General features: G+C 41.3%; 1 protein-coding gene across 12 annotated transcripts in view; it reads right to left on the bottom strand.

The window, feature by feature from the left end:
* RNF150 (ring finger protein 150) overlaps positions 1 to 27787 on the bottom strand; it is a 156148-nt gene that overhangs the window by 109105 nt on the left and 19256 nt on the right. For 11 of the 12 annotated variants that reach the window (XM_054201964.1, XM_054201965.1, XM_054201962.1 and 8 more), the window contains 2 exons: positions 21113 to 21215; positions 18555 to 18906 (listed from right to left, as the gene is read on the bottom strand). In XM_054201964.1, the coding sequence (XP_054057939.1) occupies positions 18555 to 18906; positions 21113 to 21215 (455 nt within the window). Of the gene's footprint in view, positions 1 to 18554; positions 19030 to 21112; positions 21216 to 27787 lie in introns of those variants that run through there. The other variant, XM_054201973.1, reaches the window with a different exon arrangement.

The raw sequence follows: 27787 nt of genomic DNA on the forward strand, positions 1-27787 counted from the left end.
AGAACACAGAGACCACTTTCTGACTCATTTCTAATCAAGCAGTTGGAACAATATGGGAACAACATTTATTTTATTTTTTGTACCCAGAAACTATGAGAAACTCATCTCCAGATGGAATCTCTTGCTTCGAGTACTCTGAAATGCTAACGAATAGAAGACAAATGCCCATCCCCCTTCTGTTACACCTATGCATACACAAGCTGCAGGACAGCATTATGAGTTGACTGTATAATGCATTTTATTTAAATTCTAAGACCTGAAAGGTTAAGGACTAGACCTGGCTGAGACATAGTTTTTCTTCCTCCCTCTCTCCTCAGTCCCTCCCAAGTCAGAAAAGCGCACAGAAAAAGGACTTCTTTAAAGCAGTCTAGACATTAAAAAAAAAAAAAATCCATTTTTTTCATTTTTTTCCGTGTTTTGCACAACTGCACTTGAAATGAACCCCATGCCACGTAGACTCAAAATAGGGCTGTTTATACCTACATTAATTGGCAAAATAATATATATATCAGATATCTACATGCCTTGGCTGATCTGTGAGTTCAAGACCAGGTGCGGGTTATCCGCTGTAGCCAATCTCCCTGGAGGAAGTTACTATTTTTAGAGATACATGTGTGTGAATAAGGAGACATAGACATACACTCACATCCGTATCTAAAAAAAAAAAAAAAAAAAAAAAAAGGTATTTAGATACCTAGATGGAAGTTATGTGCACAAATGGGTCCAAATCTGTTTTAAGCAGGCAGAGAGGCAGAGTCTTTTCTCTGTTCTGTTCCTTTTATAGGAATTCAGTCAGAAATAAATTCTTCTTAGCACACACTTCTCAGGCAAATTCACAATGCTTTACTCAAACGATCCCTTCAGTGTGTTGCATTTGCTCATATTTCTAAAACAAAGCATTTGTCAGAGTTGCCTGTCAGTAGTTGCAGGCTTCACGTTTTTGCCCACACTACGTTTTGTACAACTGTGACTGATGTTGTTATATGGTTTGTTATACGGTTACCACCATTTCTCTGTGAGATTTAGGCAAGCTTTGAGGATGATGAAAACAAATGCATGAAACATAACGCTGATACCACAGTACATTGCTAATTAGATCCTTTATTTTTAATACTCAAATGAATACCAGTGCAGCTCTCTTTATAGTACCTGCTGATCATAAGGGTTTTCCATGCTGGATCTATCTGCAATAGATAAGGTAAGTGCTATATGCCCCTACTGAAATCTGATTATCTGAACATGTACCAGGGCCAGAAATTTCAGATTAGAATTTTAGACTGAACGTGAATTTCATAACTCTTTAAATTACTTGAAACAAGATTTTGATATGAAATGCTCCAGATCTAAGATGTTCAGAAACTTGCATCAAATTTAGCAAATTTTAGTACACAAGACACAGCTGAAGATATGAAGGGGATGTATTTAAGTTGTACAGTTGACTCCAAGGTTTATTTTAAGCCAATCTTCAGTTCAATAATAATTTCTAGTTATTCTCTGAATATACAACTCAGATGCTGTATCATGCTGTTATGGACGTTTACATGCTATTTCATATGCCTGTTTCCCTTCCCCTTAAAAAGAAGAAAAACCAAAACAACCCCCCCCAAACAACAACCAAAAAACCTAACAAACAACAAAACACATGTAGACTCCCAGGGAGGAATACTAGTCGTTAACTATTGGAAATTTCCCTCTGCTGGTAATGTTCCTGCTGCTCATATATTTCTATGTTCAGATTGCATCAGAGACCAATTCTGCCCATATGTGAGAGGACGTGAAAGGAGGGTAACTCTATTTACCTTGGTTCTTGTATGACAGCTTATGTTCTCTCTCTTCATTTAGCTTTTATGCCTTGGATGACTCAGTGCCTAAGTACAAGCAGATCAGAACTACCAGCTTAAATTATGAACTTCAGCTACCCTGTTATTTCTATGCTGAATCACCTATCTGGATCTCTCCTTTGATTTCTGATACTTTTATGTAATTGTAACATTTCTATTAAGCATAGCTGTACATTTGATATTTCTGTCCGCATTTAGCCTCTTACAATTAATATGGATCAAAGAGATCAAAAGGCAAAGTGTCTTTAGGACACAGCAATGCCTATGCTAAGAGACAGAGATTCTCTCATTAGCAAACATCTCTATTAGCAAAGAGATTGACTGTGTTGGGGGGACTGTACTAAGGCATACTGAAGACTTACAAAGGGGTTAAACAGTCACAGATTGCCAAAATGAAGGTGCAGTGAAAACTGGAAATAAACCATTTGCAGTACAAATCACACCATTCAATATCTTGTCATCAGACCCTGAAAAGAGAGAGTGATCTGAAGCACGTTACAGGAGCCAAATGAGATTAACATACCAGTGGTTTTGAAAATCCCACAAGCTCTCAAAACACATCAGCATCACTCAAAACACAATGTGCGTGTTAGAACAAAGGCACTGAAATCGCCATGCAGTATTGCCTGCACTGTGGTCTCTTCAGCTGAACAGTATTTCCAGGAAAATTAAGAAAAAAGAAAAAAAAATAAATTCACCAACCAACCACATATTCCAAGATCTAATACGTAATCCTCTGTTCAGAATAAATTCAGTCTGTATTAAATGCCATCCTAACTTGGCCAGACTGGAAACAGGTAAGGAATGACCTCTGGTAGGCTTAATGTGGCTAGACTTTGTTTCTCTAACTATTTTTGTGACAACTGTCCACATCTGTTTGGTATGTAGGTGGAGGGTGTAAAACACAGATTCCGTTCCTTCATTGGAAATTGCAAATACTAATTTTGAGCATTCTCCTAACAGCCAGCACTGAAGCACTCCCCTCGTGATAAGGCTGTCATCATTGCCATTCCTTCTGAGCATACCAGTTAGTCAAAGAAAGGTGTGAAAACCATACTGCTCTCACCCTCCAAATATAGGGCAGGTCTTTCTGCAGGGCGTCCAGCCAGCACTTCTTGGAGATTTAGAAGCTTTTATCTCAACTATGACTTCTGTCAGGCAGACACCTCTCTTGCAGCTCTTGTGGACACGGCTGGTCCCTGCTCTGAGAGATGAGCTAGCAGGCACATGCATCTTGCAAACCAAGCTTTTCAGCCTCTTCCTGCAACGCAGCTCTAACACCAGCACCCCCCTCCCCTCAGATTCCTTTCATTTCACACAAAAGCCGTAAGCCTTGCAAGAACTAAATTTTAGCTGTCAGTAGATTTCAGAAAAATTTGTTTTGAAGCCCGCTGTCAGAAACACACACAAGACATGACCTGCTATTCTCAACCACTTCAAAAGGTAAGAAAATTAACTTCTCCCTATATCATAAATGCAGCAATGGCTACATAATTTATACAATCACTCGAAGCCAGGTGGACCTTTTATTAAATGTGCTGGAGAACTACTTACAGCTTCAAGGCACTCACAGGCTAGCCCATAATTTTATTCAAATATAAAATGACCTTAATGAAGCCCTGGTGTTGTCTGTCGTGCAATTCACGTGAAATGCAGACTGTTAATACTTCACCGAGACCGCCCGTGAAAGACTGGTATTATTTCTGGTGGGTTGTGATGAACGGGGCTTTTCTGTACTTGACAACAATGCGTTAAATGCTATGGGGGCAGCAGAAGATATCTAATGAGTTCAGGTATTTATTTTCTTGCTTTAACTACTTGGCAATGAAATCCTTAGGAAGTTTTGGCATTGACTCCAGCAGGGTTAGGATTTCAGAAGTAGAGGTTACAAATTAACGGCATAGGTAAGTGCATTGCTGGCAATCATCAAACTTATAACGCTTTTTCTAAAGGAAAGATTTGGGCGTTGGAATTTTACAGAATGGTTATTGGTTTTCTCTTCATTACACTAAAAAAATGTAAATAAATGAAACGGGGACTTGGGAGACTCTTAAAGTAATCATGACTAACCTGAAAGTTCAGAAATTAGCACATGAGCTGGCCTGAAAGCCATCTGCATAAAGAAAATATGGCCTGTGAAAAGTCAGTTTAAAGCCCAGTCTAATCCCAATACCCCATGTAAAAACTATGGAGACCATCATACTGGTGCTGGAGAATTTTTTTTTTCCCTGTGTACTTCTTGTGACTTTTCCAGCCAAACCATTTGCGTGCTTCTTCAAAGTAGCTAGAGAAGTGGATCTAAAATTCATCCACCTTCATACATTCTTTCAGTTTCCATGACACCAAGCATAGCATCCTTCCACAAGAAAAAGGTACAATCTCTTCATTGCTATAGCCTGAGGGTGCTGACATGCTGTGAATATTATCCCTTTCAGTGATAGGAATATTGCCATTATAAAGATGGAAAACAAAAATGAAATTTTAATTATTTTTTTTGGTAGCCGACTGAATATTGTGCACTTGAATAAATTCGACAATGCACTCTCAGATCCTGAAACTCTTGCCAACAGGTGGAGACAACTGTTGGATAACAGCATGAACATCAGGTTTATTTTCAAGTTAATCAAACCTGCAATAATTCTCCAATGGATGGATTCAAATTCTGTTTTATTAAATAAGGAGACACAGGAGAAGACAAGCTCGGGCCCGGGCCTGTGAAAAGTATAGCACTCACAGATGGATACTAATCACCTCCACTCCCACCAATGTCCATTCACATTGAGATTATGGAGGATCTTTGAGGCTTGTGCTGGTAAATACAGATTTGCAGAGCACTGAAGACACTACTGAGTCACCTCAGGTATTCATTAATACTTTGTGTATTATACATTAGTATTTGCCTGGTGTGGCAAGTCTTACTGTGATGTTAACACACTTATCATGGGGCATCCTTACATATTTAAAAGGTTGATAAAAGTCAGTATTGTATTATTTCCAGGCAGATCTCTTTAACTGAATATGGCAGTTAACTTGTTAGGAACGTCTAATGAAGGAATATCCATTCATTTTACACTTCCCTCCTCCTTGGTTACAGTTTCCCATCCTCTCAACATACCCTCAACAACTGCCCAAGTGGCTGCAAGGTCTCTTCAAGGGATGATGCAAAGTTTTATCTACTGGAACCAAATCTGCAAAACATTACAATAATTACTCCCAAACTGGAATGGGCGTAAGGTATGGAGCTGCTATGTATCTGATAGGCCTTAGGTATGCACATATTTCCAAATTAGGCAACTCCCTGATTAGCAAGAACTGTTGGGTGGCTATTCTAAATTACAAGAACTCCTCTAGCTCACCTAGCAAGTACAATTGACTAGTTGCTATAAATCTCTAAGCCATCTGCAAATAACTAACCAGCTGTCCACACTTGTCGCAGCTGTGATTGTTCCTCTGCATGCACTGGTAAAAGACATCAAACAAAACACAGTTAAGAACATACAGCATCTGGGTTTTACAGCATTTGGGTGGTCAACTCTTTCTCAGATCGAAGGGGAACAGTGTTCACTGAAAGTTGAGAGAAGCGACTTTGGTTCTTGCTGTGACGCAGACACGTCTGATAACCCAGAACTATGCGGAGAAACGTAAAATAATGAAAGCATCTCTTTTAATAGGCATTTACGAAGCACCTGTTTTATGAAACATATGAAGTATATATCTTGTATTTACAATAAGGCATTTTTATTTATAATTGTAAGGACCTTGACTATTCACGGTGCAACAGGAGGGCATAAAATCCCACAAGATTACCACAGTAACATTCTTAGTAATAAACCTCTGGGCTACATCAGACACTTCTACCTCTTTCATAGAAGACATTTTCTCATAAAACCACTTTCAATGACATTTAGTCACAGTGCTCAACTTCTGGCCCATTCTCAGCAAGAACTAAACATGATCTTAACTATAACCATTTGTGTAAACATCATCCCAAGCTGGGATATGAAGCATTCTCCAAATTACCTTAATATAATGTAGACATCAGAAATAATGTCTATCCTGAATTTTAGAATACCTACTAGTGAGTTTTATGACAGCAAAATCACTGCCTTAGTAAAGTGAAAAGTGATTTTTAAGTATCAGTCTCATTTGCAAATAAGAGATTTTAGGAGTTGCCGTATTGATCTAAGCACAGGGTGAGACACAGTTATACTTGCCTCCTTGCTATTATTACTACCAAACAGTCTACTGTTTTACACATGCACAGTAGCTCCAGTTTTGCAGGCTAATCCACAACAGATTGGTCTAGTCAGAAACAAAGATAACAGCCTTGTGATAAAGCTAGCAGAGTTATCTTTGCATTGGCGAAAACTGTTTCTGGTCTATGGACATAAAATAAATTGTCCAGAAAAGACCAACAGCAATCATTGGGCTGACTCAACACAGAATTGGCTAAGAACTAAGAACAGATTCTACACATTGAACGTACAAGATAATCAATAGAAGATATTCTATACTAAAAATTCATTGCTTGCTTTGTTATTTGTCATAAGTCTAAGAGCAGAAAGATGGGTATATAAATTAGTTAATGGGAATGATGCCTTTAATTATTGGAGAAAGAGTGATAGATCATGCATATTTAGAAACCAAATAATATCAATTATCTGTTGCCACTGAACTGCTAACAATTAGAAATTATTAATTCAGAAAAAAATAGTTATACAGTCATATTTTTTATTAAAAATAGGCTATGGGCTCTCGTAACTTCCATCTCAGTAAGTGCTGGTTAGTAGACTAGGACAGAAAAATAAAAGGAAAAAAAAGACTGACTGGGACGTAGATGGATAAAGAAAAGAGAATATCTCTAGAGGAAAAAAACCCAACCAAACAAACTATAGAACATTGAAATTTTCCTATGTGCTTTCTTAAGCATGGGTTAGCAGGCCAGGGAAGTAAAAAGGACAGATGAGTTCCCTGAAGAATCTATATGCACTAGAGGATCTCGACTGCCTTAGACATAGCTCTTTACTTTGCCATACAGTTAAGCTGTTTGGTAGCTTTCTCTAATTCACCTATGGATCTAGCTGGGCAATACTCTGTGAGCAATACAACCCTCCATACTCAAACACCAAGCAACACACAAAACTGCTAAAGGCAACTAGCAAACGCACAAGCTCAGGCCTGAGCACAAAGTGACTCCCTCATCATCTCAGGGAGCATTCCCACCACCTGTAAAGGCAGCAAGGAAAGACTGGAACCAACAGCAATGGGGCAACAAACAAAGATATTTCAAAGATCATGACACTGGGTACCAGTGAGAAATGGGTGTCAGGGCAGAACTGAGATGGGGATAAAGGTATATGGATTAGTCAATTAAGTTTCATAGTCTCTGAGAGGAAGAATGTCTCCCCACTGATGACGCCACAAGGGTCACAAGCTACTTCCATGGCTATTATCAACATGAATTCACTTCTCCAGGTTTCAGGTTCGTTCATGTGACTTTCATCTAATGGCTATTTTAGCCATTTCTCTGGCAAAGTCAATGATGATACTATTGGCTTTTGAAGTATTTCATCCCTACCTGTGATAGCTTTGCCACTCTGGGTTGCATTTAATCATGATATTCCCTTTTGCTGGCACTCAACATTTAAACAGAAGTTTTGGAAGAGAAAGACTTTCAACTTCTTTTACGATGTGAGACAGATGCTCCAGCAAATGCTTGTTTTGTGGAGGCTTACAGGCAGCTCTCTGCATTCGTTGGCTATCTTCAGGCACAAAAAATAGAAGTGGCTCTGACTACGTTTTTCTCGCAAGTGCCTTTTCTTGCAGCTTCCTCTTCTATAAACAACAGTCACAAAAAGTAAAAAAACCTGACATTAGTTCATCACTGTCACCCAGCTAAGTTCTTCCCAGATGATAAAGGACACGGTATGCAGAGATCCCGTCTTGAAAGCTGACGCTTCAGGCCATAGGGTTTACCTCTGCCTACTGTGCAGCGCTTCTGCCAGACCTGTTTTGACAGTCTCCAAGTGTGGAAAAGAGCTGGGTGGTAGTTCCAGAGAGGTACCGTCCCCAAAACCGTAAAGGACTACCACGATCACCTTCTCTAACCTTCCTTGTACACATACTACCACAATTTTCCCAGAAAATAGGATAATTTTTCCAGGACGTGACTTTTAGAGAGCTAGCCAAGCCCATTCAAATAACATTAAGTTACAGGCAATCGTTTAGGAAATCGCATCTTACTACAACCCTGAATTTGTCTCACTTCCACTGACAACTACTGATCCTTGTTATATCTTTGTCTGTGATGGCAATCTTTATCTCATACCAAGTACCATTCTCGTGTGTATCTAGACACAGTGCTAAAGTCATGCATATACACAGCAAGGGCCAAAGATCTTATAGTTTAGGGACCACACTATGGGAAGTCAGAAATCTGTTGGCACACTATCACAGGGAGAAGAAATCCAGCATTACAAACTTTAGTTCAATTTCTTTAAATATAGTTGTCATCAAATACACGCACTGATTCCTGCAGAAGTGTAATATTTGAGTTGGGAAGAAGTCAGGTCTGTGCTCTAGGGTGGAACTAGCATCCAAAGCTGGAAGAAGCTGATTAAAATGCAATATATCATCAAAAAAGGAAAGGGAAACCAAACTGTTTCTGAACCTGAAATTCTGAGACATGAAAGGTTTACTAAAATAAAAACTTTCTTCAAACTCAGAAATGCAAGATCTTTTCTGGAGAGCAAAAACTTTCCAAAACAGGGTGGTTTTTTTTGTTGAAAATCCATTTCACTACTAAAGAAAAAACAGTTTTGATGGAAAAATTCACAGTCAGGTTTTCTAGTACTCAGCAGCAGGAATTTAATCTTCTTCTGCAAAAGCATGAAAGAGCAGATCTTCCTCTTTACATAGAGGGGACCATAATTTAGTCTTTTAAGAATTCATGAAAAAGACTTAGGAGTGTTCAGCTCAAAGCCATTCTATGCATAGCAAATGCGCCGTGCCTGACTGGCAGTCTTCTGTTCATAAACGACACCGCCACACTTCCCGATTGCTGGTGTCCCACCTCTCCAAGCTGACCCCGAGCAGCAGACAGCAATCAGCAGATGTTCTTTAAACCCAGAGTCAGAAAGAGCATAATCCTACTATGCTTCCCCTTACTTTGTATGTAAAGCAATAGCCTTTGGCTATTTTTGTCAACATGGTAAGGCGTGGGGAGAAAGGAAAAAAAAAACAACAACCTAGAAGAGAGGAAATAGGTGCAGAGCACATGAAAAGAGATGTGAAGACAAAAAAATAGGTGAGAAGTCCAAGAGAAAGATTTATTGGAAGTGTGGAAAGTAAAGAAATTATACCTCCCCGAAAAAAAAAAAAAGAGAGAGAGAAAACTAAGTAGGAAATGAAGAGGCTAGAGGATTGAACAAAAAATAAGGCAAGACATCAAAGGCAGTATTTAACGAGACATAATGGATTTTACTCAGACAGCTCCTCTTCTCCAGTGTGAAGAGTCTTGATATAGTATTTAGTAAAGGTATGAATTTCATGGACAACCAGATGGTATTTCAAACACATGGACATATAAAGAGCGATAAGAGACCAGGCACAGAGATTACACAATCTCGCAAAAGCCGCCTCACTCAAGGAACACGATACTGGCAGGTAAAACTAGAAGACAGGGAGTGTATAATAAAAGCTTAAAAAGGCACAAGAGGGGAAAGCGTATTCTGTACAAGAAGCAATCATGAACGAGACTGCAGCATCAGACTGTTCTGTTTTAAAGATTTATTTTTTTTTTTTGGTATAAACACAGACGTGATTTAAGAATCTCTATTACAGAGTCTTCTGAAAGGGCAAAGGAACAGAAATGTATTTCTGTCTTCTAACAGAATATACTGAAACGGAAAAGGAAAAAGCATACTAACATTTTAGCTAGCATCACAGAATGTAAAACCAGAGAGATCTTTATCAGGTACTGATACAGAACTCTTGCATAATTGGAAAATCCAAGAAATCTTTTATAGTGAAACTTGTTAGACACCCAGAGCTTTGATAATAAGGGACTGGAATTGCTCTGCTAGTATGACAGTAACAACTAGGTGTAAAAGCTTCTCAAGTGCTCCACAAAACAATTTAAAGAAAAAAATAAAACCGTACAGCTTATTGTACTGGGTCTGAACCCAGCCAACCCATAACACATATACAACTAATAACAACACATTTTACACTAATCTTAAGATTAGACATATATGTTAATTAAAGGTGGATTCAAGAGCCTGGTAGGTAGATTCATTCTTAGTACTGCTGTGTAATGTCAGACACATTCAACACAACATAACAGTGACTGTGCTAGAAATTACTTTTTTGACAAGGACTGCAAGGTGAAACAATAAATAGAAGAGCACAGTTTAATGATGTGTGATTTACAAAGCTGGAAGCCAGAGATCAATGTGATGTATAATTCTTTTTAAAATACATATATTATCTGGTGAGATACTCTTACAATGACTTGCAGAAACAAGATGCCTTGTAAGGAGAGATTTCAATAGTAAGAGGCAAACCAAAGAGCATACAAAAAGGGAGGAAGCCCAATGGATGGAATAAATTGTGGGGAAGAATAACATCCTATATAATTAAGCCCATGTTCAGGGACAAACGATGATGGTTCATAGACAAATATGTCAGTAGTAGGGGGCTGTCTTGGCAGAGGAGCATACAGAGATATACTTTGTTATGGAGCACCCCAGTGCCAGGGGTCCCCTCCCATGATAAAGGCTTCAAGACACTATGGAATATAAATTAATTTTAAAAAGCTATTTCTCATTATGTGTGTAGCACAAGGGAGCACTCGACAACTCATCCTATTCCATGTATCCCTGGAGGAACTACATTCCTATGCAGATGTAATGTTTAAGAAGTATACAAGATATACTCAAACCAGGACTCCAGAGAATTACAAGGCCACAATTTACGTTTCTGTGCTTTGGGAACTAAAAAGATGAACATTTTTTTCCTCCAGTTTTGTCTCAAACTGAAAATAAGGTTAAAATAAATGGTCTACCTTTCCAGTTTACAGCAGGGGCTATTACATACATAGACACAGTTAAACACATCAAATTTGAGACTGAAACTCTGACAGACCCTTAGGTCTAGCAGTATAATTGAATATCACTATGATTATACTGTCAGAAGCAAATGAACAGGCACTTCACTTTATTGATGTTATTTCCAAGTCACTCTTCAGAGGGAAAAGAAATGAACAATTATTTGAAAAAGCTATTATATCTTTAAGTAGCAAAGAATCAAAGATGTTAGCTTTTCATATTTCAATGTAGAATAGCAATAAAACAAACAGGTTAATCTTTTCATCATCTCCTTCACTTCTCCTCAGTTCAGTTTTCTAAGGTTTATCTCAAATAATTTACTAAGAGGAGCCAAAAAATAAATAATGCCCTTGTTAAGCCTCTCTTGTAAAACACAGCTGCTGTGTTTTGTTTCATAAGCAAAACAATCTTTACAACCTTTCTCCACCTACTAGAACTGGTGAAAGAGGTGTTTCCACTCATCCATTTTTTGAACTAAACCCCATTGTTTCCACCAGCATGGTAAGAACCTAAATCAGTAATTTTCAACCTATCCTGGCTGGGGAATTACTTCTAAGGGGTCCATGAAATGCACTGAAGAACAGTAAGCCTATTATTGATGAGCCTCAATTCACAGCAGATTCATTCGCCAACTCGTAGGTTTATGAAGCTTGGCATCCACTAATATGGGCAGCGGGTCAGAGAGTACATATAACGCTGGTAGATTTAATACAGTAAATTTTAAAAATTGAGGTTTCACTCAAGTGATTTGGGTTTTCTCCTCCAGATAACAGAACCGTAGTTCTTAATAGAACCTTCTGAGATGCTACATCTAAATGCAGTCATGAACAAGCAGGAAACCCTGGGGGGTCTCTAACCCCTGCTCACCCACATTCAGGACCTGGTCAAACTGTGCAGTGGTTGACCTGTGGCCTACCCATCTAGTTTTCTTTTCCAGAGAAACCAAAAGACTAGGGAGGGAAATGAGGAGTGAGCTGGGCACAAATGAAGTCCTGGGTCACATCCCACTACGGAATCAAGACACAGCAGGGTAAGCCTGTTTGGACATAACATAAAGTTACAAAATATTTTACCTCCTCTTTCTTCTTGTAGTTGCCATATACTGCCCTAAATTGTGTGGTACCACAGATACAGTTGGTTTTAAACCTTATCCTTTAGCAGTTACGCCTCTGCCAAGATGACTGTGGAAGTTATGAGAATTAAATATTATTTCAAGATATAGTATTACTATTTAATATCCTCTTACATTTTACATTTCTTGCCTCAGCACCATTCTGCTGCTTACATAGACAGCAGTTGGTTCTGAAGCACCCCAAGATTCTTTCCCGTGAAAGGTTCTTTTCTTGTGAAAGATTCTAGCACTGTGAGGGTACTAGACGATAACGCTGTAGGATGCAATCCTGCATTAGTAAGGTGACAGATTACACGGACTACTCAGTCTTTTCTAGATCTGATTTCTATGAGTCAATGATTGTATTGTTCTCTCCCTTCTGTACCAAAGAAGTCATCAAGTGACCAGTACTCAAACTCAACTGAAAGGGCAGAAGTCGGGCTTGTCTTGAATGCTCTTTCTGTGCAGGTTAGCTATGCAGAAGTTATTGGGAAGTGGAGAAATCATTGGGCTATCCCTTCATAAAGATCTAACTCCTCATCAGCCTGGCTCATGGTGTAAGGAGGCAGAGGTCACTTGAAACTCAGTCATCTCACATGATAATGCGCTATGAGCTCCATCAAACAAGTGCGGCAAAATAATGGGTTCTTTTAGTCCTTTGTTTACATGAGAAAAGTAGAAAGTGCCCTCACCTCCTACCAGGAAAAGTGACTCTTAAAGTGCCAATACTGAACTAACTGTAGGTTTCTCTCCCCTTTTGCTGAAAATGTTCCTGTACTCTGTGGGGTACCATGTATGGGGGCAGCACAGAAATGTATCTGCATGAATCAGTGAGCTACAATGGGGTTAACATGCTAGCCACAGGCTGCCACAGTATTCTAAGAACCCAAGGTAACACATACCATTTTAAAGCCAAAACACCAACGGGACTAGAACAAACCACCACTTTATCAAAAGCAAGCCATTCTCCTAAGGACGGCATACCAAAAGGAGGTGCTCCAGATTCACGGGCAGCACTGAGAATCAATGCTGATACCGATTTGTTTCTGAGGAAGATTTTCTTCTTTCTGTGTCACTTCCTACTGCAGAGATCTGAAGATAGCACCTGTATGAATATCGTTGCAAACAAATGCTGACAATAACCAAAGAGCATGCAAAAAATCTAACTGCTTTTGCAATCAGTAAACTTGGAGGATCAATGCAATCTTCAATGAATCAATACTTCACCACTTTGAAGGGAAAGCTGTACCTTATGACTTGATCCAGAGCTCAGTGGACTTGCTGTCTTTCCACTGACTGCAAGCCAGTCGTGAACGTGAAAGAAGATGTGAGATTCAACAAGGCAAAAAGCATCTTATCTAACGACAAAACTCAGTGCCCCAATGCTGAAGTGGTTGTGCAAGTAGTGCTGCAGACTAAGGTTATTTTGTTGTTGTAGTTCCTATAGGTCAAATTCATCCTTTTAAATTTAGTTAAAGCTAAACCAGTCACCTAACATCACAAAGTCCCCCCACCACTTGGCATAACTGAACACATCCGCAGAAATGAAGTCTAGCACTGAACCACAGCAGAACTCGCAGGCAGAAGTGTGGCTCACTAGCAAACGCAGTGGGACAGCTTGTCGGCACTACTGCTGACTCTAGCCGATGTTATAAATCCTTGATTTTGATAAATATCGAGAACCAGTTTTTGAAAAACTACCGAAAGCCAGGCCTACATGATGGATCCAGGAGCTCCTCTGAGTTCCTAACACCTCCAAGTTCCACACCCCAGCCACCCTTCAATTTCACGATGGATAAGGCTCAGAGATGCACTAATCTCCATCTCCCTCCCCCATTGAGTCGCTTTCTATTAGGAATGAATCCTGGGTGCCTGGAACGGAACATAATTATGGCAGGCCCTGGAAGCCTGAAATCTCCAACCCTTGATTAATTGACACTTATCCATATGTAAATTCAGTGTGAATGCTCTCAGCACATTTTCCTCATTAGAATTCAACAGAAGTTTAGGCAAACAATTGTTTTAGTAAAGGAACAAATGTAGCTACAGTACTGAATTAAGTCTGTAAAGAGAGAAATCTTCAACTTCAGTGTTTAATTTGCACATCAGTACAAATCTACAGGGGAGCCCAAACCCAAAACTACTACCAAAGCATCTTAAAATATGTAAAAGGCAAGCCCAAAGTCATTGATCATGGAACAAAAACCTGAGTACAAGGGAAGAAACTGTTTTTGAACTGAATGCGCATAGATCAAGGCTGGCCACAGAGTATGTGTGGAGGGACACACCGGGTTTCGCAGTGGGATGGCCATGCCCTCCTCATGCAATCTGGCACGGACGTGCTGCACTTGAGGGCCAAAGAGGGAAGGAAGAAGTCAGAGTCATCTTAGGCCACATACAAGATTCATGTCTCAAAGATACAGTTGACACTTGCTGCCAGTCTGTACGAGCCATTACAAAAAACGAGGCATCTGCCCCTCATTGAAAACGGGCTGGTCATACGCGCAGCACGTGCATTGAAATTTGTGATGGCATGCCCTGGAAAAGCAGAATACGGAGAATGCAAAACCGCCTGACTCACACATGCTTCTGGTGCAAAATACTCAGGGTGCAATTTACTTCGCATAATAATCATATCCATTCTGTGAGATACTCTGCTGCACCCCAGGATTCAAGCTGAATATTACAAACTGTATTGAATACTAAAGATTTGACATTTACCCACATATGAATCATGTGTACAGTGGCAGTTACCATCCCTCCCTAGCCCCAAGCACCTGATAGATGCCCATGTTAGAAGTAGTCAACCAAGGTTCCCTCAAATAAGAGCTGGAGAGAGGGAAGTTCTCACCTTGACTCATCTTCTGGAAGGCTCCCTTACTCTACGGATTCAGAGCTGGGAGGAAGTGTTAGGACTTGTGCTACAACAGGTAGTAAGAATACTTCCAATTGATGCTAAGTTATTAAATGTAGACACTGTGGCTAGAGCCTTTTCAAACAGAAATAAGAGCTAATTTGTTCTGAATAAGAAAAAAGACCAATCAGAAACCCTAGCCAACATCATGGATTATTCCTCTGGAGAGAAAAAGAACATCCTCTATATTATTAGAGCACTCTTCTACTAGAAAAGTTGATTTTGGAGAAATAAAAAGCATCTGAAACAAAAATTCCAGATGCTTTTGTTCTTTCTCTGGTTAAAGCCCACTTAGTCAAGAAGCAAACAAAATTGGACTCACTGCTCTGATACCATACTTCAAACCAATAAAAATAAAGATGCCGGTTTGCAAAGGCTGTAGCAGATGATGCAAAAGCAAAGTGTGTCCTAGCACGAGAACCACAGAGCTCTGCACTCCCTGTCAATGCACATGTCACAACTCTGCCTCGCTCTTCTGGATTTGCAAGCAGTGACCTAAGTACAAGCTCCCTGAAAGCAAAGGCTTTCAAACACGGTGACTGAACTGGTTCAAATAGCACACTTTGTCTGTTCTGTCTGGTACACTATAAATAAATCCTGGAAAGCTGTATTTGAAGATTTCCACAACAAGCTCCGATATAATTCCAACCTGGTTTTGATTTGGGGTTGGCAGTGTTGTCAGGGTAGGAGGTCTACCAACCCTCCTTCGAATTCAAGAATGGTATCTTGCTACAGTTGCCTATAGGTTTTAAAATCAGGAGGCACCATGTTAGCAAAGGGTCATTGGCATGCACTGTAGCAGAAAACAGGAAATATAATTAAGCATACAGCTGTGAGGTAAGATCTTTGGCAGGAGAGAGTGAGCTTTGGGAAGAAAGTGGCAAGGGCAAAGCACTATGAAGTAGCACAGTAACGCGGTCAAGAAGGGGAATGAAGCATGGGGTAGAGATGAAGAGATGGGTGTGGAGGTGGGAGGAGCAGATAAAGCAGCACAAGGCGATAAAATGACAGTAAAAGAAAGAAGGCAAAGCATACAGAAGAGAAGAACGTATGTAAGGAAAAACATCTCTCTTAGGAGTAATAGTTCTTTAGTAAGGAAAGGAACCACAAGGTTACGCAACAGGATATACTGTTTTCTGTATAGAAGGAGTTTATTTAAGCTTATATGAAACCTCAAAAAAAATCTGTGGGAGAAAAGAAAAAAAAAAGAGAGAGAGAGTAACATCATATTTCTTTCGACTTTTAAATTGCTCTTTAGGTCATATTTCACCCTCCCCTCCCACCCCCCAAGTATTTTCCAGGATGGAATTTTCTTCTTCCCACTCCAGGATTTGGCGTGGGCAGAGCACCGCAGATGCTGCTGAACTCAGAAACCAAGAGCCTGATTCATTCTTCCCTTGAATCTTGTGCTATCATTTAGCCTGGGACCGAGCAAACGGCAAAGGCTGCAACTCAGAAAGATAGTTTTACACAGCTTGTACGTTCACTTTTTCTCAGCATAACGGTGGTACAAGAGGAAGAGTAAAGATAAATCCAGTTCTGAATCCCTGCTAGTTTGTCAAGTATTTAAGACATGTTTAATTATTTTCCCTCCTGTTCCAGCAGACTTATGTTCTAAAACTCCTCTGAGTTTTGACTGTACGCAGAGGGCACGTTTTCCCTAAGGTAAGGCCAACAACTATTTTTCAACTTCACAGAACAAAAATCCTGAAAATGAAGACAACCTCATACAATCAATCAAGTCCAGATTATTTTCTGCGAGCTTCATTTCAGCCTCTGGTACTGTACAATCACACTGCTGGGTAGCAATCCAGTACTCAAAAAGGATTCTCAGAATAAACTGTAAGGAGTCATATGACATAAAAGAAGCTGCCCCCAAAATAAGTGATACAGTATTTGCATTTTTGAAGGCTGAGGCCACTTTCAGTAAGAAAGATTTCCTGCTTACTTCATTTTAGACTTTAAAACAAACAAAAGCTCTAACATTTTAAAAGGTTAGACACATTTTTTACTCCCACTGTTTCTTAATAAAACACCATTTGTGTGGGAAACCAGCTTAGTGCATACTTTAAAAACAGGCAAACCATTAATTGATCCAGCATGTTGGCAGTTTTCGAGAAACTCACTAGACAAGAAAAAGCAATGCATCTTAAGTTTGGAAACAGCCTGAGATTTACTCTAAGGGTGCATAAGTATGCCAAGCTCCTACTACTTTACACTGCTTAGGATATAATCTGTGATACTTAAAGTACCAAGAAGTATAATCTGAACAGCTACTAAACCATGTGCAGGTTATAAAGCACAGTTTTAAAAAGCTCAAGAGGTTATGAGTTGCTTGTCTCACAAAACCAATGGAAAATACTAAAAAAAACCCCATCTTCCACCAGTCCTACCAAAGAAATGTGAATTTGCCCAAATAAACGGTTAATCTCTTAAAGAGACTGCACACAAGAGGTTCCAAAAGCGCTACTTTTGCATCAGCAGCATTACAGTGTTATAGTTAGGCAACAAATTGTTTTTCAGCATATCCATGCTAGCTAGTTTAATGTGGAAATTTAAAATGTCATTAGAATAACATCCTGTTTTTGCAGCCTTTCTGTGTTTCAATTTACCCCTAACTCTGCTAAGATTCAACTGGCATGAAACAGCTGGGCATGATTAGTTACTGGATGCAAACCAAACTGAGATTTCACAATAAGTGGCATTTTAGTCTCCATGGCATAGACTGCCGGTATAAAAGACCAGTGACCCCTGGCAGAAAACACCATCCCTACATATAAATGTGGCGATATGTTTTTAAAATAACATTATTTCAGATCGAACATTGGTACAAACCCAGCTTTTTCTGTGGGCATAACCCGAGGTTTGGGTTGTTTCCAGTGACTGGATTTCTGCTCGGTTCTAGTAGACGTGCACATGCTGGGACCTGAGCACCCATGTGCTGACACCGCGAGCACAAACTCCATCAGACCGTTCACGTGGGAGAGTGAAAGCCCCCTCAGTCTCGGACAAAATATCTCGTGTTCTAACCAAATCAGATACTAGGCATTCCTACTCGATCCCACAGCTTTTACACCATCACAGGCAAGACACTGTGTTCCCTCTTTATTGCACCTCCTGATAAGCCTGCACCATAAACACTATGCTTCTCCGCTTCCAAAGGTTTCAATCATACCCGATCCCACACGGCACCTGCCAGAGGATCCAAAGGACACAACAAAACATCGGTGTCCCACAGCAGGCTCAGGGTCCCACCCATTCCTCTGACTAGACCCAAACTTTACATCTCCCAAACTTTTCACCCCTGCAGCTCCAGCGTGCATTGCTGCTAGCTGCACATCCATCCTTCGCCACGGGAGCACGGAGAGGTGCTCCATGGCCCCTGGCATGGGCACTCACCACCCGGCGAGGCCCGCAGCCCACCCTGCTCCCTGCCAGGAGGTGTGAGGACACCTTCCACCCCAGCAGCTCCCACCCCAGGGATGAGGGACAGGAGAGCAGGCTGCCACGCACAGGAAAAATAGGGCCCGGCTGCCCACCCAGCAGAGACCTCGAGGTGCGGGCAGGGTGCCGGGGCTCACCTGCATGGGGCATGGTGATGGTCTCGTTGGCATTGCTGGAGCCCACGTTGTAGATGACCACGGCGGAGGCGTTCTGGGCGGCGGCGTGGCGGATCTTGTCCTTGTAGGTGCAGTTGCCCCGCGGGATGAGGGCCACCCAGCTCTTGCCCGGCGCCGGGGCGTTGAAGCGGGTGCCGGGGTCGCAGGCGTAGCGGTCGGCGGGGGAGGCGGAGAGGGCCACCTGCCCGCGGGCGTCCTGCTTGGGCGACTGCTCGCCGTAGCGCCCGCACTCGCTCTTCTCGCTGCGGAGCTCGGCGCTGCCGGCCGCCGGGTCGGCGTAGGTGATGTTGACGAAGGCCGTGTACCACTCCTCCTTCTCGGCAACGGTGAAGTCCAGGCACAGCAGATGCACGAAACAAAAGGACAGCAGCCATGTTGAGAGAGCCAGGCTGCGGCACGCTTGGATCACAGACATTGCCATCTTCATCTGCCGGAGCCCCCCCCACCCCGGCCGGCCCGGCCCGCCCCCGCCGCCCGTCTGTGCCTGCGTGCGCCTGTGGCGTGCCCCGAGCCGCCGGCTCCGTGCGGGGCGGCGCTGCTCCCGCCGCCGTGCGGGGAAGGGCGGGGGAGGGGGGAGCCCTCCCCTCTGCAGCCCGCTGCCTAATTCATCGCGGGGCCCTTTGATTTTCCTCGGGCTGGCCCCGTCTCCGCCCTCCCCCCGCCTCGGTCCCCCCCGCCGCCGCCGCGCTTCCTCCTGCCCGCACAGCTGCCTCCCCCGCTGCTGGTAGCCCGGGCGGGAGGAGGAGGAAGGCGGGGGGGCGGGGGGGGGAGGATTTACACGCACACGCAGAGAGGCGCGGCGCCGGGCCCGGCCCCCCCGCGGGCGCCCCGGGGGTGCGGGGCGGCGGGGGGCAGCCGGCGGCGGCGGCAGGAGCGGGCGGGGCGGCGGCGCCACCTGGCGGCAGAGCCGGGGGGAGGCGGCGGGCGCGTGGGGGGGGGTTAACATTTGGGCTCCACGGACACGGGTGGAAAAGAAGAGGTTAATTTTGACGCGGTGAAAGCCCAGGTTTGGGGATTTTTAATGACTAAACCACACACACCATCCCCCCGCCCAAAAAAAAAAAGTTTTGGCCAAGGCTCAAATGCCTTTCAAAAGGCATTTCAAACTCTACTTTGTGCAAGTGAGTAGCAAAAATTCTGCTTTTCCATAACTATGCTCAATAACAAAAGGATGTCTCACAAGATTAATATATATATATTGCCTATTTCAGCCCCCTTATTATTAAAATCTGCTGCTAGAAATACCATTCCCTTTAATTTAGATGAGACGCGTAAGTATCTCGCTAGTGTCAATATTTGCCAGTTCCCAGTTTATGTTCATAGGAACCACTGAAAAGAAACATTGAAGGAAAGAGATGACAGCCTTAACCACACTTTGCACACACACACGCTCCTTTGAAAAAGTTATTTCCCCGAAGCTGAAAAAAATGAATTTGGGAAAAAAAAAAAAAGTATAGGGGAATAAAATAGAGACGTTTACAGGGAAATACGGTATGTTGCCAAAAATTCTATCATCAAGCAAGAGGATAACCTTCCTTGAAAGCCCATTCCTGGAGAAGTGAAGTCAGCAACTAAGAAGAAAAAATTACTATGTAGGACTAACATTGAGAGGTGAAAGTAGATGGCGATCAACATTTATTAGAAAGTGTTGAGATTTCATAAAGGGAAGCAAAAGCCCTAAGGGGAAAATCCATGCCTGGAAGGGCTATGGGCAATAAAGCATTTGTATATTTGGAAGAAGTATTACTAGAAAAGAAGGCAAAAAAGGTATAAATGACCAGTAAATAGTTCGGGTTTATATTTGGAAAGAAAGGGAGGATGTGTTTGGCAGATTATTGACTCATAAAAACGAGGTTAAGAAGCATCTCCCAAGAACGTACAAAAACCAGCAGACCCGGAAAAATGGCACACATGAATCCCAAAAGAGTGGGCGGGAGGGCGGAGAGAATAACCAGCTCCCTGATGCTACTTCAAGTAAATCTTGCCGTAACAGGAAAATCTTGAAAGATTGAGTGTTTGGTTTCCTGGTAAGATCCAGAAAAACTAATTACGGTGACCAGGTAGTTAACAGGCCAGTTAGCCTAATGTTAACCATCCCCAAGAAAAACAAGAGAGAAAAAATCCAATCTATGGATAAAGTTTGTTTTTATGGGAAGTGGCCTGCCAAGCAAACACGACTTGTGCTTTTGCAAGGAAATTATCAGCATGGTTAGTAAAGTTACACAGCCATGGCCGTAACAGGTTTTTGTAAAGGTGTGGTATTCAATGATAGATGACATTCTCATTGCACGTGTAAACTATTAAGGACGAGATAAGATGAGCTTAGTTGAAACAGAACATGTTTTAATAGAGTTCAAGGCAAAAATACGATTCCAGGTGACCGAAACTGCCGGCCGCTCCGGAGCAGAGCTGGGGGAGTGTGTGGTTTACTCTGCACACAGGGGAGGATGTGGGGGTCAGAGTAGGCAGGAATTGTGCTATACTCCTAGGGAAAAGGGGCCTAAAGAGGACGCGCTTACCCTCAGATGTTTCCAAGGAGTAAGAAGTAGGAGTAGGGAAGCAATTTTCTCTCCGGATGAAGCATCAGTGAGACAGATACCGGCAGGTGTCCGGTTTTGGTATCTGCATTTTAAAAAGGATATTGAAATAGTAGAGAAGGTTAAGAAAGGAACCCTAAAAATAATTTGAAGTAATTCCTCTCCGGGGAGAGATTTCAGCTGCTCAATCTATTCAGCTTTTCAAGAAAAGAGGCACTGCGTAAGTATCATCACAGGGATATAACAGCAGGTACTAAAAGGCTCTTTCAGCTAGTGGATAAAGGCGTAACAAGAACGAAAGTTCAGACTTTAGTTGCAACTTTTGAGCAAAAGTAGACAATTAAACAGTGACTGTCCATTGGAGAAAAGTGAAACTGTCCTGGGAAGTGAAGGACCATCTATACTCATATTCAAATTAAACAAACAAACAAAAAAATACCACTGGAAAGCATGCTTTACTTAAATGCAAGATGTTAACTTTCTCACAATTAATTTATAATCTAGGGGTTGCTTCTCACCTTAAAAGTACTCCTGAATAAAAACAACAGAATATTTGATTACTTTTGTTGCTGAAAGCTGAACTATAATTAACTAGGTCAATGCTTTGACTTATAATCACCCAGCTTCGTGTAATGGTCGATGGTGGTTCTTCCCATATTATTTGTTTCCGTTCACAGGAACATCTGAGGTTCTCCCTTTGCCTGGCTCCCCAGAGCTCTGTTCTAGTCCTGGCACAAGAACATCGTACTTTCAATGAACCACCAAGCAGCTGTAAACACGTTTCCTTTCAGGCCAGCAAGACATTTGCCACCACCTTACCCTAGCCTGTGCTCTCTCCTTCATAAAAACCAAACCCTGTGACTTTTGTCCCGCTCCAGCCTCCACAGCGGCATACAAGGCACTCACCCAGCCTGATCACAAATCACCTTGCCTGGAGTACAGTGAAAAGCACACTCTCTACTTTTATATGCTATTGAAAATCACGTTACAGTGTCTGTAGCATTGGGGTAAGGGGTGTGTCTCCAAATTTTGGATGTTATATATGACTTTAATAACATATTACAAATTATCCTCCCCATGTTTCTGAAGGGAGAATAATTCCAGATGAACTATACCTTGTAGAAAGTTACAAGACCATCACATTCAAACTTCAGCATGTGAAAAGTGGTCAGAAAGTAGAAGAAAAGCAGCACGTGGGGAACTCCAGCTCCAGATTCTTGATATACAGAAACTCATAAACTGGATTTAGGTAACAGGTGATAATGAGCAAATGACACATTGAAATTCACTATATGACTACCTCTAGTTTGTGCCACAACGCTTTGTTAGATGGCCCTTTCACAAGGTAAAATTAATTATTTTATACCCTTTTTCGTTTATAAAGTAACTTGTTATGCTTAGATTGTGTTGTATTGTGTTTCTCTGCACACAAAACTGCAAACAATCTCAAAGGCAACGGCTAGAAATTGCTTCAGTTAATGATGAGGAATCTCCTCCAGGTTGCTAAGCCCCTCTGTTACGGAATCTGATGGTGACCTCTATCTCAGCCTGTTGGGACAATTGGTGCCAAGAGGTAAAATGGCAAAAGGTTTAAAAGCTAGGCTTTTAAAGACTAGGCTGCCTAAATTCTGCTGAAGTAGGGATTTACCTGGAAGTTAAGAATCTTAATCCAGAAGAATATGGAAGATGGCATTACATGGTATTGAAAAAGCCTGAATTAGGTGCATTGGCTGCCTTTACCATTAATGGAAAGATCCTCCAGCAAGCAATTCAGAGCATGCAAACTCGATGCCTTATTGTATATAGGACCTAGATACCCCCGAAGGTCAGTGACTCTGTGTTGAGCTGGGCACAAGAAAAAGCAAACTTATGGAAAAAACACACTACGGGGAAGGTCAGAAATCCCACCTCTCTCTCTACTCTCAGGAGGTTTCGGTCAGCAGCTCAGTTCCTTCTGCACTGAGTGTGATGAGTCCCCACAGGGGCAGGACCCCAGCAGGTGCCGGCTGGGAGAGACTTGGGGTCAGTGCTAATTTCAGTGCAGCCTGAAGGTTTCTTGATGCTGATGGACAGCAGGGAAAGTTTACTGAAAGACAATCTCTCTGCAGGTGCTCAGGAGAACGAGTTCTTTTGCCTTCCCTAGCTACGAGACTGAAACTGATTCTTGTTTACAGCTGGAGAAGAACAGAAGAGATATTAACACTGGGAGACCATACAAAGGCTAAAGCAATACCATCGCCTCACTCGATTGCTGCCAATACTGTGCTTTGAGTTAAAAAAAACCAATAAGTTTGTTCATTTAGAGAGTTAATTGAGCAATACATCTTTTCTTGACCTGACATTGTTAATACTCCATCCATCTTCTTATTCATATGCTAATAGCTATATTGCCTGTCGCTTGCTTTATTACAGAATCCTGCCTTAGATTGGAATACTGCTTCATTCTTCTGTAATATCGTTTGAATTACTATAGTTGCTAGTGTAGTTCTGGTTTCATTTATTTAGGTCAATTTAATATTCTTGATAATGCTCTGATGCTTTAAAGAAATCTTCAGAGTAAAGTTCCAGGAAAAAAACCAAACTGTGTTCCAACCAAGATAAACTCCTCATGGGAGCTATAGGAAACATTCGATAGAATTTACAGGGAAAGTGACATTTTCATTTAAAAATTATGAAAAGAGTTGAAAGGAGCTTTATCTTGTTTGATCCTTATTAAGTTTTCATAGTGAGATGGTGCTCCCTGTGTCCCAGAGGCAAAAATTGCCATGCCTTATCATGTTTGTTTAGTGTCTGCTTTTGTTATAGGATTTTTTTGTAAACTACAAGAACCCAGGAGACTGATGCTGACGAACATCTTTCTGCCTCTTCCTTCTTCTATTACAGCTTCTTAAAAACAAAGAACATCTAAAAGAAACATGTCTCCTTTCTGCAATTTCTTTCTCTTTGTAATAGCTCACTCAGCTCCCTTAAACCTTTACCATTTTCCACGTTTCTCATTACTCGCGTGTAGAGGCTTACTAAGCCCTCAGTCAAAATATTGGCTTTTCCTTTGCAACATAAAAATATCAAAAAGTTAGTTTTCTCCTGTTACTAGTTTATTTTCCTTGCTCTCCTATAAAGGGAGTTATTTAAACGTCTTACCCGGAGAAGAAGTGAACTGACAAAATGCAGCCCCAGCTCCGCGGGGTAGGCAAGGTGTCAGCACTGAGCCAGATGACATTTGCTGCCATCCCAACCGGGCGGTTTCTCTTGCCGTACACCAGTAACTTGATTACAAGTGCTCACCTTACTTACTGCTCCTTTCCTACCTGTCTCCTTCTAAAGCCGAGCACGTGTAACCAAATATATCAAAGGTCTACCAGGACCTAACAAGCTGCTGTTATTAAGCTTACCATCTTCCAGAGCCTACAGCATGGGGCAGAAGGGAGGGAACCACTGTCACTAGCATCAGATCCAGGCACCTCCATCTTCTTCCTTGAACGGTCAGTCAGACTGACTGGAGACAGCCTTTAGCTTAAGTATGGGATAAGGCTCAAATTTGTATCTCTGCACCTGTGCAAGCTGTTCTGGTGCTGGCAGACACACACGGAATGAAGCGCAGTTCTGCTGAGGCAGAATTTCTTAATGCACAAGAATTCAAGCTCCAAAACGGTGCCAGTTCCTAGTATTTTAATCATCTTCCTGGGGAAATATTATGAAAAGCCTAAAAGAAGCTGTAACTTATAATAGAGATTCTTTCCAAAAAACCAGACAAATGGGAAATGTATTAGACAAGACTGTGTAAAGAATGGAACTTGCTGCAGCAGCTGCACAGAAATGTGTGATTAGAGATCATCTGTGCCTCATGCTGGAAGTTCATGTGATCTGGAATGAAGAGAGTCATCCTAAGTGCTAGTGAGGTGTCTCATAACTTCTGTGGTACAATGATAAATCTTGGAAGTAGAGGTTGCCAGCTACACATCATTCTCTAATGCCTAAAAGAAATACAGAGTTCAATCTCTGTGCAGAAAAAGACATCGTCTATTGTGGACAGCATATATTAAATATTACTGCAGTTTTCAAATTAGTGGCAGAATCCTGCTTCACATTATTTTGGTCGAAACATATCAGTGAATATGCCGCAGAAGAGGTAGTATTCACACGGACAAAGTTACTTGCTCAACAGACATCCTGCGCCTTGCTCCTTAAGTAATCACCAGTGGAAGAGCGTGCAGAGCTACAAAATACAACTTCACCTCGCCAAGGCTACACCTCAAGTTCTGGCATAGTCACACTGAAAGATTTTCTAGTGGGAGGCTCAGCTTTTGAAAGGACATTTCGTTGCCGAAATGAAGCTATTAATTGCCAGCATAGTAGGCGTGTGAGAGGGTCAAGTTACACGTGCACATCCTAGCTAAGATTCAGAGACTGTGCTTACAAGTGGCATTTCCTTCACAGTGTTACAATTCCATAAAGCTACCACACTTGGATCAAAAGTTAAGTGTACACAGCGACGCTGAGATGCTAATGTTTGTCAAGACTTCCACCAACAAGGCTCTGAATGTAATAATGAAAAATAGATATACCCAGGATAATGGTAGGAAAGTTTATACGGCCCAATTCCGACAAACACAGAGATTCCTGGTCTTGCTTAAGAGACAGGAAGCATATACCTGAATTAATTGGGTGTTCTTCTATACTAATACACCTTGCTGATAAACTTCCATAGAGCATTTATACAGTGCCACGCAGGCAGCAAATAGAGACGCTTGGCCAAATGGAAGACAGTAATACATTCTGCTGAAAACAGATGTGTGAGGTTACTAATTGAGGTTTTCCAAGAGTGATTCCTGGGATTGATCATATTTAATATAATCATTAATGAGCATGGTGCATGCAAACAAAATGGGAAATTCATTGATGACCTAAAATAAGCTGCCATTGGCAAAGGAAAGGCAGGCATGTATGGAATACAGGAGAACATAATTGATCTGATTGAGAGAGATGTGATGAAATTCAATAGTACATAATGCCAGGTAATGGATTTACAGACTAAAAATACATATTTCTGCTCTTAACTGGAAGGTCATTGGTTGGGATACTGGTTGATGAGGATGTCAATGTCACAAAGATCCCATTAACTGCCACCCCCCCCAACCCCCCTTCAAATGTGGCCTTAAAATGCATTAGCAGACAGATCAGCAGTCTGGGGGGCATACTAATCTTCTCACGAGACCACAAGAAAGTCCACCTGGAGTTGGTGGTAACCACCAACCATAAGAGGAACCACACTTGAAGAAGACGCAGAAAAGGGCAGGTAGGAGAGTGAGGGGACGAAGAATCATTCATGAAAAAGTTAAAAGCTTGGCAACAAGGGAAAGGATGAAGGGGATATGACTGCTCTCTGTTGGTAATCAGGAAGACGAAATGCAGTGAAAGGGAAATAGCAATTTACGATTTGGTACTTTAGAAAAAGACTGCGAGTTGATCATATATAAATGAATACACCAAAAATGGAGGAAAGTTTTAAATTAACAGAACTGTGAAATTTTCTAATTACCTAACTGGAATTACAGAAGACACAATAAACTGATGGGTAGAAATTATTAAATGAGCGCATGCAACAGCAAGGTTTGGACTAGATGATCAAGGAAATCCCCTTTGTCTATATCCAAACCTAGCTTTAAAAGTTGACAGGATATTTCTTTCCTTTCCTTCCCCTAAAAATACCATAAATAGTATTATTGGAAGACACCAGATGGTGCTGTCACAGAGAGTCTTACAAGCTCAGTACACCCAGACTTTCATTCTTCCAGGTTATGGCTGAAATGCTGTGCAGCTGTGTCACATTAAGCATATTTTATGATGTTCCTGCATATGCTATTAAAGTTTGTTTGCTGCTCAGATCTGTGACTGAACAGGTTCTTAGAAGCAGCGCTACTGCTCAAAGGAAGTACTTTCATATGTAGATATTAAAATTCCTCTTCAAATGGTATTTTTACTACTGGTTTGAATAAAAATTGCACTGAATCCTGTGGATGCCAAGCACATGAAAAAGATGAGAGCCCAGGGTTTTGCTGTCTCATTTTCTTACTTCCTTCATTGGATCTTTCTTTAAATTCAGTGAAAGGATATTTGTTACCTGGACTGGGACTTAGACTACAGCCTATGAAGACTTCGAACACCGAGTTAAGGGAAAAAGTACATATAGTTGTTACTTAAAAAATTGATAGAGCTCAGATGGGTTTTATTAATTTTGGGCTATTACCATTTCTCATCCTCTTTGTGCTTTAGAACTCTGTCCTCCTATATGGCTAGTCTTTAAAAATTGAGTGTTCTGAATTCATCACTCAAATACTTCAGACATTACATTTAGAATTTAGATAATAGCCCTATCCTTTGTATCTTTTCCTCTTATCTCATACATTTATAAATTGTTTACCACTACAATTAGAATAACAGAGAAATGGTCCATGCAGGGTAAGAACTGATGAATGATTTATAAGTACTTTAGCAAAAAAGTCATTCAAGGAAGTTTGCTCATCAAGTTCTAGTTCCAATCTCTGATATGTTTTTGTTTTGTTAGTTTGTGTTTTTTTTTCATATAGAATTGAGCACAGCATTTTACAATAACACTGCTCTTTGTCTGACAGAGTTAAACTCAAATTGCTCAAATCC

Source organism: Rissa tridactyla, chromosome 5 (assembly GCF_028500815.1).
Source record: "Rissa tridactyla isolate bRisTri1 chromosome 5, bRisTri1.patW.cur.20221130, whole genome shotgun sequence".
Lineage (NCBI taxonomy): Eukaryota > Metazoa > Chordata > Aves > Charadriiformes > Laridae > Rissa > Rissa tridactyla.